The 13,930-nt window shown below is 35.2% G+C and overlaps 1 protein-coding gene across 2 annotated transcripts in view; it reads right to left on the bottom strand.

Moving 5' to 3' along the window:
• Window positions 1–221: 221 nt before the first annotated feature.
• Window positions 222–13,930, bottom strand: part of LOC114759755 (uncharacterized) — a 75,086-nt gene continuing 61,377 nt past the window's right edge. For both annotated transcript variants that reach the window (XM_028948994.1, XM_028948996.1), the window contains 2 exons: window positions 1,994–2,198; window positions 222–811 (listed from right to left, as the gene is read on the bottom strand). In XM_028948994.1, the coding sequence (XP_028804827.1) occupies window positions 276–811; window positions 1,994–2,198 (741 nt within the window). In that variant the 3' untranslated portion in view covers window positions 222–275. The remainder of the gene's footprint in view (window positions 812–1,993; window positions 2,199–13,930) is intronic.

Raw genomic sequence — 13,930 nt, 5'->3', positions numbered from 1 at the left:
CAAGTACATGGTGAGATGTTTTTGAACAGGAAGAAAGGAAGATGATTTTTTTATATTATTTGTTTTAAGTTTGATTTTCGCAAGATTCATTGTTGTTAGTACTTGATCTGTAGTTTTAATTATTTGTTGATGGATTGTTGTTCTTGCTCAAGGTAGATGTTCCATTCTATGATAGGAAGGATGAAGAGGATGAATGAAGTTCTAATCTTTTTATCCTGAAAATACATGTATAAATGTAAAATAACATGAGACTTCCATTGGCATACCAAACAACTTTAAATCTCACTCCCACTCCCACTTGCAGTCCCCCTCCCAGTTCTACTTCCAACTCCATCAAATCCATCCCAAAGTTGATCTAGAGCGGAATCATCTGGAACAAGTTGATCTAGAGTGGAATCATCTGGGAACAAGTTTGCAAGAAGTGAATTGAAGTCAAAGTGGTCATAGGAGGGCTTTGCAGAAGCTGCGTTGTTGGTGGCAGTCAAGTGACTGATTCTTTCCTTCGGAGATTCGACCTTGGCGCACAGATCACTGACTTGAGCTCGAAGAGCAGAGATTTCATGGTGAACGCTGGAGTAATGTTCTGGGCTGCGATTGGCGCTTGTGAGAATTTGCCGAGGCTCTTTCTCGAGCTGAGCCACTTGAGCCCCCAGATCGTCCAAATGCTTTGGCATTCTCATTCTCATCCGACGTCGCCTTGCTACCTTGCGATTCGATATCATCCTCTTCCTCTTCCTCCTCCCCTGATCCACCAGAACCTGCAAATCCTCCTCTGATTCAGAGTTGTGAGATAGGGACGACCAACCAGAACCTGAAGATAGATCAATTGAATTTAAGTTGAAAATGGACATAAGCTTTTTTCTGGACAACGACTCCAAAATAGAGCAGAATTCAAGTTCATTCATCTCAAAAATGAAGTGTTAAGACTTGAATCCAAACAACAAAAAGTGAAATAAAGGCACAAACAGAGTGATTGCAAAGATAAGTTTATTTTGATATAAATTCATGTCAGATATTCAAAAATTTAATTAAAGATAGATAAAACCAACACATACAGTAGTAATGTTCATATAAGTATCCTATGCAAAGTAGAATGATATCCATGTAATAAAAGGAAGTAAAATTTTGATGGGGATGTGCACCAATCATCACATTGTCGAATGGTATAGTCCAAACCAAATCTCCCTCGCCTGAATCTTATATATATCCTTCTGTGATTTATATTTATATTGAGCAGTAACACCAAGCTGACTCTTCTAGTTTAAGCAATGTTTCTTCAACTTTAAATAATCATTTGCAAATTTTAAGTGGTTTAATCTAAAGAACAAGATCACAAAAGAATTAAAGAATTGTTAAATGGACTTGCCCAATAAACATTGACAAAGTAAATAGCAATTTGATCAACAGATGTGAATGAAAATTTTAAGGACTTCATTAATTTAATTTGTGCTGAAAATGGTGCTCTTGAACATATTTTAAACTTGGAAACTTCAATTTTAAAGGCTTGACTAACACATAGAAGACTCATTAGCTTCTAATGCATCATATTTTGGGTTTACTACGCTAACTATATTTTATTAATTATATTTGTGTGAGTATAACTACATCTGGTCCTTAACATTCTCTCAATTAAACTACAAACTAAATCTTATAGTAAGAATCAAAGGTATTAAGGACCATTGAATCAGTTGTTAGCATTCCATAGTAGTTAACACATTCTAGCAATAAGAAAATATAAGGTCACAAGAGGAATTAAGCATTTTTTTCAAATCTAATAAGTGATAAGAATAAAATATAAATAAATTCAATATATTGCATGGATTTTGATATCCATTTTTTAAATATCCTAGAAACAAAGCAATAATTATGAGGTGATCATAGCCACTGCTCAAATCAACCCATGTTAGAGCAACTATATAAATTATATTTATATATATATATATATATATTACTAGTAAAGTGGGCTGTAAATGGTTGAAGTTAAAGCATGTACCTGTTTTGAAACCAACATTATTTCTCTTGACTTTATTATCAGAATCAACCCCTTCTCTTTCAATTCCACAAGAACTTTCGCTTTCACTTTCTACTTGTGCAGAATGCCAACGTCCTAGTTCAGCATATAGTTTTCCTTTTTCTCGATTCAAGTCACTCTTAAGCAACTTTAATACCACATTCAATCTTTCTTCAGTGCTGTCAAACTGTTTATGGTTTGTATCATTTATATGACTGAGTGTTTGTACATCCATGTACATGTGTTGTCCATGTGTGTGTAAAAACATTTACCCTATGTTTGGTGAGGGGAGGGGCAGAGAGGGAAAATTTTGATGAGTTCAATTGGAAAAATTGAAGAAGTGGCATTCTAAAATTTTGAAGAAGAGAATATGCAAGACCAAAAAAAAATTAATTAACAACTTTTAACCACAGTTTCTTCAATTTTTTAAATCGAACTCATTAACATTTTTTCTTTCCTCCCTTCATTTTTACTTCTTTTGTACTAAATAGATCCTTAAAAGTAAAAACTACGCAAGAGAATGTACCTGAAATAAAGGCTTTTTCCTCACATAATTATCCAATTGCTGCATATAATTAATCACAAATATACCACAATCATGCCTACATGTTAAAGAAACAGGATACACTTGAATGCATGTTTTAATTAATTAAGTGGATAATTTTTCAATAAAAAAATTCTTAAACTCACCCATTACGCTGTAACCGAATATTTCTCATCATTCTCGAGTAAAACTCTTTGAACTTACCATCCCTGAAGAGTCTATCCATGGCAAGCACCTACACAAAAAAAAAAAAATAATTCTAAAGAATTAAAAGATCAGTCCATGTATTAATTATATGAATATCATAACCATATGATGCTTACCAATTTCTGTGTCGTTTGGTCACGATTAGCTTTATCTATAAATTGATCCCATAGAGAATCCCATATTTCAATTTCTTGATTCTTCATATGAAAAATATATAAATAATAATGTCCACATGAATCCTTTTTGACATGAACAGGGATAAATATCTGCCATGTGTGATCAAACAAATCAAATTGACGTATCGCCCAAAAAGAATCATTATTATGAATGAAATGTCAATTACAACTCAGACAAAAAGATAATACCTTCTCACAATCTTTCAAGTCATCAAACATGAAGTTCTCTCTCAATTTTTGCCGTTCAACGAAGTCAAGGAAGGAACTTGCATCACTATTGAGTGCTGCACTCTGTAATCACATCACAAAAGAACAACTAAACATTCTGATCGATGGGATTGTTTTAGATCCAACAACTAACAGCCTAACATATATCATCCAATTGAAAAGGGAATAAGCAATCACCGAAAACATCACGGGAAGATACCAATTGATAGGTTTACTTTTCTTCCTTCTTTCAGATTCGGTCAAGATATCAGCAAAAACATCTATTATCTAAGAAAACAGGAAAATTGAACAATAACGTAATCAAGACCTTGCTCAATAATAGCAAAATATATAGAGTAAATGTACAAGTAAATACTCACCCCCGAATCCAAATGAGTTTGTGGTCTAAGTGTGATCAATTGAGATTGACGCAGATTTAAATGAGATGACCGAAAAGGCGTATACGTCTCACTAAAGAACATATAAGGTGAGTGATTTAACTATGCTTCAGATTAAAATACAAAAGTACGCGCAAACAAAAACACCAATCATATGGTTATAAGCATATGAATCTAACCTTGAATTCTCAAACACATATTGTATCAACCGTAGGTCAGGTTCCTTCACAATATTGGAAACATCAAAAGGACCAACTTTAGTCCTCTCGTGATGTATAGTTTTTGTGTCGGTGTTTTCTTGTTGGAGAGCCTTTATCCCTTCCCACATTGTTTTTGGGGACATGTAACAATCAACCATTCTTTCATCGAGTCTGTTATAATCTCTTGGTTTATCCATTGCTAGTAAACCTGTTTCGTGCATAATAAAGCAATGAGTACATTAATTAGTCTTGAAAGTCAAAACACAAATTCAAACTTCTTGACTATATTAATTAATAGTGACCATGCTATTAAATTAGGGAAAATCAATATGGGGTTTTAAGGGGAAAAAATATAATTACCAAAAAGTTTTAAAACAAGTAAGCAGCATTATCAGACATGTTTTATATCCTCACTTGTTATTAATTACATTCCTTCCTTAGCACTTGCTAACGATTTTCTCATTACATTAACCATCACTTGGTTCATATGAATCATTCCTCACCCCAGTATATGATTTACAAAAAAAAAAAAACTGAGGAATATCTTATTTACAGTTAAAATACTAGTTAGTACGATCCCCAACTAATACAATCCGGAACACGCATGGGGTCCTAAAAAAAAAAAATCCAAAAATCGCGTACTGATATTTAGGCGCAGAAATATTACAAATAGCAATATTTATTTACATCCTTTTCTGATAAATTAAATTCGCACACTGGTAATGTTTAATTTCATTTATATTCACAATTTGAAGAATAACAAAATATACTGATGTCATTCATACATGAGAGACAATGGTATTTTTGTCTCTCTTAAGGAGAGATTATTGTTAGGATTAAGGTTTTGATGATAACAAAGTAAGGAATATGTGTTTTAGTATGTTGATTGATCATCTGATCGATCAAGGACTTATCGATAACTTGATAGATAATATTGTGTACAATCAGTAACTTAGTGAAAACATTGATCAATAACTTGATAGATAATGTATTGATCGATCATTGTTAACTTAGTTATGTATATAAGTCTGCAGTAAATTATCGATCACTTGATCGATAATCAAAATGATTGAACATCAGTTAGATAAAGCGATACAAATTTGATAGGCATTTATCGATCACATGATCGATAAATGGTTTATCGATGAGAAGACAGATAAATGGTAATGTGCTCTACTCACTCTACGTTTTGCCTCCATCACCATTTATCGATCACTTTTATCGATCAGTGATTTATCGATAATGTGATCGAACATTGCTTTATAACCCACTCTACATGCAAGTTGTTATCCAAATGACTTATCAATCACTTGATTGATCAGTGGATTATCGATCAAATGATCGATCATCGGTATCTCGTTTTTAATTAATGTTCTTTTCGATCACCGGATCGATAATCAAATTATCAATAATATGATCGATCACTGCACTTACCTGTATGCCTTGTTTTTTCACATAACGTGATCGATAAATCAGCTCTTTGAATTTATAGGATTAAATCTCTTTGTTCTATTTTATCGATCACTTGATCGATCATTCATTAATTGATCACCTATTCGATAATTTACATAGTCTGTGTTTTCACTGAATATACTTCTGCTTATTGTTTATCGATTAGTTTATCCATCATCTATTTATAGATAATGTGTTCGATCATTATTGCTTTAAAATCTGTTTCTATAACACCTTGTTTATTGATAGCCTGATCAATCAACAAGTGTTCAATCATTTGTTCGATCATAGAGCGATTTCAGTTTAAACTTCAACCAGTCACGATGATTTTCAAAATTTATTATCTATTTCATTCAAGCTTTTCTTAGTCTTTATGTTTATCTTAATTCTCTATTTAAAGAGATTCAAAATCGAAAGTGACCTTAATCTTCATTTTCTCTGCATACCAGTATGAAGTTACTTTTTCCTTTTATCGATCACTTGATCGATAAATCATTAATCCATCACTTGATCGATAAACTTAGTTATTTGTTTCAAAAGCTCTCACTCTAAATAATTGATAGCCTGATCGATCAACCAGTCATCGATCATTGCTTCGATCAGGGATGTCTAGTTATTGTTCAACACATTTAACAACTGATTGATTCTACTTGTAAACTATGAATGTTCATTTTATCATTTGTTCGTTTTGATCTCACTCTACAAAGAAAAACTTATTGAATTAAAATACTATTGTAGAAAAACCCAACGGCTCTCCAACGGTTGTCTAAGTAGCCTGTAGCCTACCTTGTGAGAAGTATTAATGGCAAAAACTCTTCCAACTAGAGAAACACACAACTGAACTCCCAACGGCTAGAAGCTCTTCTGTCTAACAGTTACTAAACTACTTGAACTATAAAAGGTGTGAAGAAGCATTAAATGAACAGATTGAATACGTGAACTACCCTCTGTTGATTATTTACTATTACATTCAATACTTTGTTCTGCCATACACCGAGCTTCAGTGATTCTCATTTATTCACTCTGTAAGAGAGTTTTGTATCTATCATCATTAATCACGTTCTGTGTGAAACTCAAGAGTGTGGACTCTTGGGTGGGATTGTAACCTTATGGGTAGTAAGGGGGAGTGATTGAGAGTATCAATTACTATACTGCGACACCAAGAGCCAGATTAATTTTGGAACATAGTGGAATACTAAGAGGTGTTCTGCGGACTGGACGTAAGTTAAGTGGTTGAGACCAAACCAGTATAAATTCTATGTCTACTTTCTATGGTGAAATCTCTCTAACTCATACTCTCTGTTTCCGTTAACTTATTGTTTTAAATTCGCAAAATTTTTATAACTCACCCAATTCACCCCCTCTTGGATGAGACTACCACTAACATTTGGTATCAGAGTAGGTCTCTTCTGTAAAGACTTAACAGTCTAAAGAGAGATCCCGTGGCAGGATTTGGAGACAGTGTGCTACCCGAAGGGTGTTCAACATCAAAACCGCCTGGCTTCAACAGAGAAAACCATACCTTCTGGAAAATGAGGATGAAGATCTTCATCAAGGCTACCGAGTATGGATTATGGGACGTGATCGAGCATGGTAACTACGTTCCTATGAAAACCGTAGACAGACAGCAAGTACATAAGAGTCCCAGCGAGTTCGATGAAGAAGACAGAAGGTTGGTGACTCTAAACGGCAAAGCCATCAACATACTTACCTGTGCACTAAGCCAAAGAGAATACTCTAGAGTTTCTAGTCTGGAAACTGCGAAAGAAATATGGGAAGCATTGGAGATAGCTCACGAAGGAACCACCTGTATAAAACAGAGCAGAATCAACACTCTCACCATAGAATTCGAGTTATTCAGAATGAAGGATGGAGAGAGTATCCGAGACATGGAGGTTAGATTCTCGCATCTCATAAACCACCTCACTGCACTCGGAAAGAAGTATACTCAGGAAGACCAAGTGAGGAAAATCTTAAGCGGTCTTACAAAAGAATGGGAGCCAAAAGTAACATCCATTGAGGAAATGAAGGGAGAATCAATTGGCTCGGTTGCAGCTCTATTTGGAAGCCTTGCAGAATATGAGAGCAAGCAAAGATATAAAAGGGAGATGAATGAGAAAAACCGCAAAAGTATTACTCTCAGAACTCAAGAGAGCGAAGATGACAACGAAGAAGACCTGGAGGATGACGAAATAGGTCTTATTGTCAAAAGATTCAAGAAATTCTACAAGAACAAAGCCGAAAGGAAGTTTCAGTCAAAACACAGAGTTTCCATATCTCAGAATGAGCCAAAAGAACCAATTATCTGCTTTGAGTGCAAAAAGCCGGGACACATCAAAGCAGAGTGTCCCCAGCTATCTAAAATTAAAGACAAAGAAAAGAAGAAAGAAAGGTTCAGAAACAAGAAAGCCTTTGTCACATCAATTTAGGGAGATAGTTCTTCAGAAGAAGAAGAAGAAAGTGACGACGAAGAAACCACCAACACCTGTCTTGTGGCTCAGGAAGATGAAGAATCAGAGACAGATGAGGTATGCCTCAAAGCATCCAGAATGAATAAATGGTACATCGATAGTGGATGCTCTAGGCATATGACGGGTGATACTGAGAAATTCACATCGCTCAAACCAAGAGAAGGAGGCAAAATAAGCTTCGGTGGCAATCAATCTGGAAGAATTGCTCGAATGAGAGAGATAGGAAATGACAAAGGAATGAAGGTTAAAGATGTATAGAAGGTTTGTGTCACAATCTACTCAGTGTCAGTCAGAGTACCGACAAAAACAACTGGATGATCTTCGATTCAGAAGAATGCTTAGTCATAAGCAAAGACGACTTGCCATTAAAGAAAGAAAAGTTGAATATAAAGCTGAGAGCTCCAAGGGACAATAACTGTTATACACTCCAAATTGACTCAAAACCTCTAGATGATGATGGTGAGATCGTTCAAAATTTTCAAAAACTGGATTTAAACAAATTTTCAAATAAATTACCTTCAGAGGAATATTTAGAAAACAAAAATGATTTAAATGAACCTTCTTCACAAGAAAATTTAGAACAGCCTAAGACTTGGAGACATAATTGAGACTATCCTCTGGAACAAGTCATTGGTCAAGTCAACGAAGGGCTCAAAACACGGAGACAAGTGTTCAATGAAGTTCACTTCTCTGCATTCATCTCGCATATTGAACCTACCAATGTTGACGAGGCTCTATCCGATGAATTCTGGATGGTTGCAATGCAAGAAGAGCTTAACCAATTTGAGAGAAATCAAGTTTGGGGATTGGTACCCAGACCTAATGATCATTCGGTCATAGGCACCAAATGGGTATTCAAAAATAAGCTCGATGAATCTGCACAAATCATCAGAAACAAAGCCAAATTAGTAGCTAAAGGCTATAATCAGGAAGAAGGTATTGATTATGAGGAAACTTATACTCCAGTAGCTAGATTGGAGGTCATACGAATACTCTTAGCCTTTGCTTGCATAAAAGATTTCAAATTATATCAAATGGATGTTAAAAGTGCATTTGTGAACGGCTATATTTTAGAAGAAGTTTTCATCGAACAACCTCTTGGTTTTGAAGACTCAAACTTCCCTAATCACCTTTATAAACTAAAAAAAGCTTTATATGGTTTAAAACAAGATGATCGACTTGGCAATTTCTTGATAGAAAAAGGTTTTGAAAGAGGGAAAGTGGATGCTACTCTTTTCATTAAAAGAAGTAGGAAAGAACTTTTGATCGTTCAAATCTACGTGGATGATATTATTTTCAAAGCTACTAATGAGGATATTTGTCAAGAGTTTGCTAAGCTAATGTAGGGGGAGTTCGAAATGTCGATGATGGGAGAACTGAATTTCTTTTTGGGATTACAAATCAAGCAGAAGAAAAAGGGCATATTTATATTCTAGACGAAGTATTTGAAGGAGTTACTAAAGAAATATGGACTAGAAAATGCTAAAAGTGTAAAAACTCCTATGAGATCAACCATCTCGTTAGATGCAGACGAAAAGGGCAAGGACGTGAATCTGACAAGCTATAGAAGAATGATTGGTTCATTACTCTATCTCACTGCTAGTAGGCCAGATATTCAATTTAGTGTGGGAATATGCGTAAGATATCAATCAGCCCCAAGGAATCACATAAAGAAGCCGTCAAGCGAATCCTCAGATACCTTGTTGGAACACAAAATTTAGGAATTTGGTATTCGAAGAAGGAAGCAGAATATCTAATGAGATATGCAGATGCAGATCATGGAGGATATAAGACGGATAAAAAGAGTACCAGTGGATAATGTCAATTCTTTGGAGGGTGCCTTGTCTCATGTTCAAGTAAAAAACAGAATGCTGTAGCAATTTCCTCCATAGAATCAGAATATGTTGCCACTGCCAGCTGTTGTGCTCAGATTCTATGGTTAAGACAACAACAACAGGATCTAGGAATCAACTTGAGAGAAATTCCAATTCTGTGTGACAACACGGGTATGATAAGCCTGTCTAAGAATCCAATTCATCGTGCCAGAACTAAGCATATTGACATTCGACATCATTTTATTCAGGATCATGTTCAAAAGAAAGATGTAAAAGTAGAATTCATCTCCACCGAGTATCAAATAGCAGATATTTTCATGAAGCCTCTTGATTAACAGAAGTTCAACTACTTTAGAAGAGAATTGGGAATGGTAAATCCCAATGAGTTGTAAGAAATCTCATATTATCTCTTAAATTTGAATCTTTAGATTTAATGTTTTGATGATTAAAAGACTAACTTAAGCATCGAAGTAGATAGAAATTTGTTTTGCAGGAAGCTCTGTTTTGTCCAAAAAAAAAAGCAGAGGTAAACATAGTATGGAATGATCGATAAAGACATCGATAATCATGACGCCATGAAGGGATCATTTATCGATCAACTAATCGATAAATGAAGCATGTAAGGAGAAAGAAGAAAGTCAAAATGAGGATTATCGATAAGATGATTATCAATCAACACATTGATTAGGAGCAACAAGGATTTGAGACACTTTGTTCAATTTTGGTAAGCATTATCGATAAGCTGATCGATAAACTATTAATCGATCAAATGATCGATAAAATAGACCAGGTACACATTTCCTCTATCTACGTTTATCGATAATATGATTGATAATTATCTTCAATGTTCTTGTGTGTTCTTCATATTTATCAAACATGTGATTGATCACTCATTGATCAATAACATGATCGATAATTCTGGTGTTTTATAATGTTTAATTTTTGAAAACCCCTTGTCAATTATCGAACCCTAACTCCAAAAAAATCGATCCCCTATTTCCACACAATGGTCTAAAATCACTATTCCATTAAATTTCCTGCCCCTTTCCACTCGAATCCAACTCTGAAGCTCACTCAACCTCCACCGCACTTGACAAACACTTCTTTAACCGATTAAATCCTCAAAATTCTTCGGTCCTACAAAAATGACGAGAGTTAAGCAGCCCAATGTTGAGCGGGAAGAGAGCACTAAGAAACAAACCCAACCTAGCGGCACTACTCCCTCGGGTACAAAGAAGAGGTACAGATTGAAAGTGAGGGAAGAATCGTCGAAGAAAAGAGGAGTCCTCAAAATTCAAGAGAGTCGGGCCGAAGAGCAACCCACTCCTCAGAGAAAATCTCCCTTGTCCAAATCTAAGCTACCAGTGGTCATTGAGGAATCAGAAACAGAATTGGATGAAGGAGCCTCGGTTCAGAAAGCTGTGGAAATTGCCTTGAGAGTTCCCGTCCCCAAGCAACCAAGATAGAGAAAGCAGAGAGCCAGTAAAGGTGTGTCACGACAAATTCCTATTGAAGGTACCTCATCTGATTTTTCTGAGCTGTTGATTGGGAACCTTGATAATGAAGTAAATTTGGCTAAGTTTAAGACAGATTTTGCAAACCGAAAATTCTATCCTGTGGTTTCTGTGGATATTGAGAACCTGAAAAAAAACAAACAGATTAATCTGGATTTAAGTGACCCACTGCAATACTATTCAAATTGGTTGATTATTGGCAGAGAGTATTGTCCTGAGGTATTTAAGAGGTTCTACTGTAATATGAAATCACTGGAAGAATATGATGAGCAAGATAATCTGATAAATGATTATCTACGGGTTAAACTTAGAGGCCGAACCTTCCACATTACTAGTGCTAAGCTGAATGAATTGCTGGGAACCCAAGAATCTATGAGAGGAGGTGATATGAATGACATCAAAGCTTACAAGATTTTGCTACAAAGTGATTACTACCCCGGTGAGCTAAACTTTCCACCTAAGCAAATGTGTGATTATTATAAAATAATCCACTATATCTACTCGAGGAGCATGATCAACAAGTTCGAGAGTTTTTCACATCTGACTCAGGATGATTATTTGCTACTGGCCCGGATTATCAGTGGGGAAAAGATCAACATAGGGGATTTGATCTATAACAAGATAAAAGATTTTGCTCTTAACAAATCCAAGTCTACACCAATTCCCTATCCTCATTTGGCCACCTACATCCTTCAAGCAAATAACGTCGGCCCTTTTGAGCCTAGAGAACTCAAGACAAAAGTTTCTGCTTTGGCATCACCTAGCTCAACAAAATGAGGATCCCTGTATCCTTTAGACCCTCACAGAAGATGACTCAGAAAGATAAAGGGAAACAATCAGTTGCTAGCACCTCTAGAACCCAGGATGAGGCCGAATCCACTGCAACTCCCTCTCATACCCATAGACCATCATTTCTAGAAAGATCAATTAGGCAGATGTTTCAAGCTGAATTTCAAGAATTTGATAGAAGAGTTTATGTCATGGCCAGAGACTATGGGGAAGTCTCAGACAGAAAATTTGAGGGCATTTCCAAAATTCTGGATCTTCATCGACAAGCAATGGTAGTTTTGAAAAAGCAAGTTTCTCAGAGATTTGATCATGTTAACAAAGAGATCCGAGAGCTCAAAAGCATGGTGGCCTCTCTCTACAACAACTTCTCTGTGCCCAGCACCTCTTTTAGTTTTGAGGATTTACTTTCTCATCTGGCCTGTCCTCCTCACTATGCACTTGTACCATCTACCTCAACCATACCCACTTCTCCTATTTCCACTTCACCATTTGTACCCTCTACCTCTCCCACTCCTCTTACTACTTTAGCTCTTATCACTTTCCATAGCCAATCCCTTCTCTGCATTTTCCACCTTTCTCTCCACTTTCTTAACCTCCACCTCTTCCTATTCCACTTCCTATGCCTGTTGTTTCTACTCCTTCCCCTTCTTCTGATGCTGACAAAAAGGGGGAGAGAAGGATTCTGCTGTTTAATTGTTTTCAGTTTCCTGTTTTTACTGTTATGTATTTTGATGTAATTTGCTTACTGATATGTATTATGACAGTTCACGCTTATCAGTTAAGTTTTTTCCCCCTTATGTTGCCTTTTTGTCTCACTTTGATTTGTCAAGAGCCTTTGTTGTTTTGATTTTACTGTTATCTAATGCTACTTAGTTAATATCCCTCACCTATGTTTTGTCATCATCAGAAAGGGGGAGAATGTTAAGATTAAGGTTTTGATAATAACAAAGTAAGGAATATGTGTTTTAATATGTTGATCGATCATCTGATCGATCAAGGACTTATCGATAACTTGATAGATAATATTTCTGTACAATTAGTAACTTAGCAAAAACATTGATCGATAACTTGATAGATAATGTGTTGATCAATCAATTGATCGATCATTGTTAACTCAGTTATGTATGTAAGTCTGTAGTAAATTATCGATCACTTGATCGATAATCAAAATGATTGAACATCAGTCAGATAAAGCGATACAAATCTGATAGTCCTTTATCGATCACATGATTGATAAATGGTTTATCGATGAGAAGACAGATAAATGGTAATGCGCTCTACTCACTCTATGTTTTGCCTTTGTCACCATTTATCGATCACTTTATCGATCAGTGATTTATCGATAATGTGATCAAACATTGCTTTATAACCCACTCTACATGCAGGTTGTTATCCAAGTGACTTATCGATCACTTGATCGATTAGTGGATTATCGATCAAATGATCCATCATCAGTATCTCGTTTTTAATTAATGGTCTTTTCGATCACCGGATCGATAATCAAATTATCGATAATATGATCGATCACTGCACTTACCTGTATGCCTTGTTTTTTTCACATAACGTGATCGATAAATCAGCTTTTTGAATTTACATGATTAAATCTCTTTGTTCTATTTTATCGATCACTTGATCGATCATTCATTAATCAATCACCTATTTGATAATTTACATAGTCTGTGTTTTCACTGAATATACTTCTGCTTATTGTTTATCGATTAGTTTATCCATCATCTATTTATCAATAATGTGTTCGATCATTATTACTTTAAAATCTGTTTCTATAACACCTTGTTTATCGATAGCCTGATCGATTAACAAGTGTTTGATCACTTGTTCGATCATGGAGCGATTTTAGTTTAAACTTCAACCAATCATGATATTTCTCAAAATTTATTATCTATTTCATTCAAGCTTTTCTCAGCCTTTATGTTTATCTTAATTCTCTATTTAAAGAGATTCAAAATCAAAAGTGACCTTGATCTTCATTTTCTCTGCAAACCAATATGAAGTTACTGTTTCCTTTTATCAATCACTTGATCGATAAATCATTAATCCATCACTTAATCGATAAACTTAGTTATCTATTTCAAAAACTCTCACTCTAGATAATCGACAACCTAATC

Source organism: Neltuma alba, unplaced genomic scaffold (assembly GCF_004799145.2).
Source record: "Neltuma alba isolate B1F8T4 unplaced genomic scaffold, ASM479914v2 tig00010889_pilon, whole genome shotgun sequence".
Classification (NCBI taxonomy): Eukaryota; Viridiplantae; Streptophyta; class Magnoliopsida; order Fabales; family Fabaceae; genus Neltuma; species Neltuma alba.
Note: the sequence above shows the minus strand (reverse complement) of the source record. Positions and strands in the feature narration are given on the sequence as shown.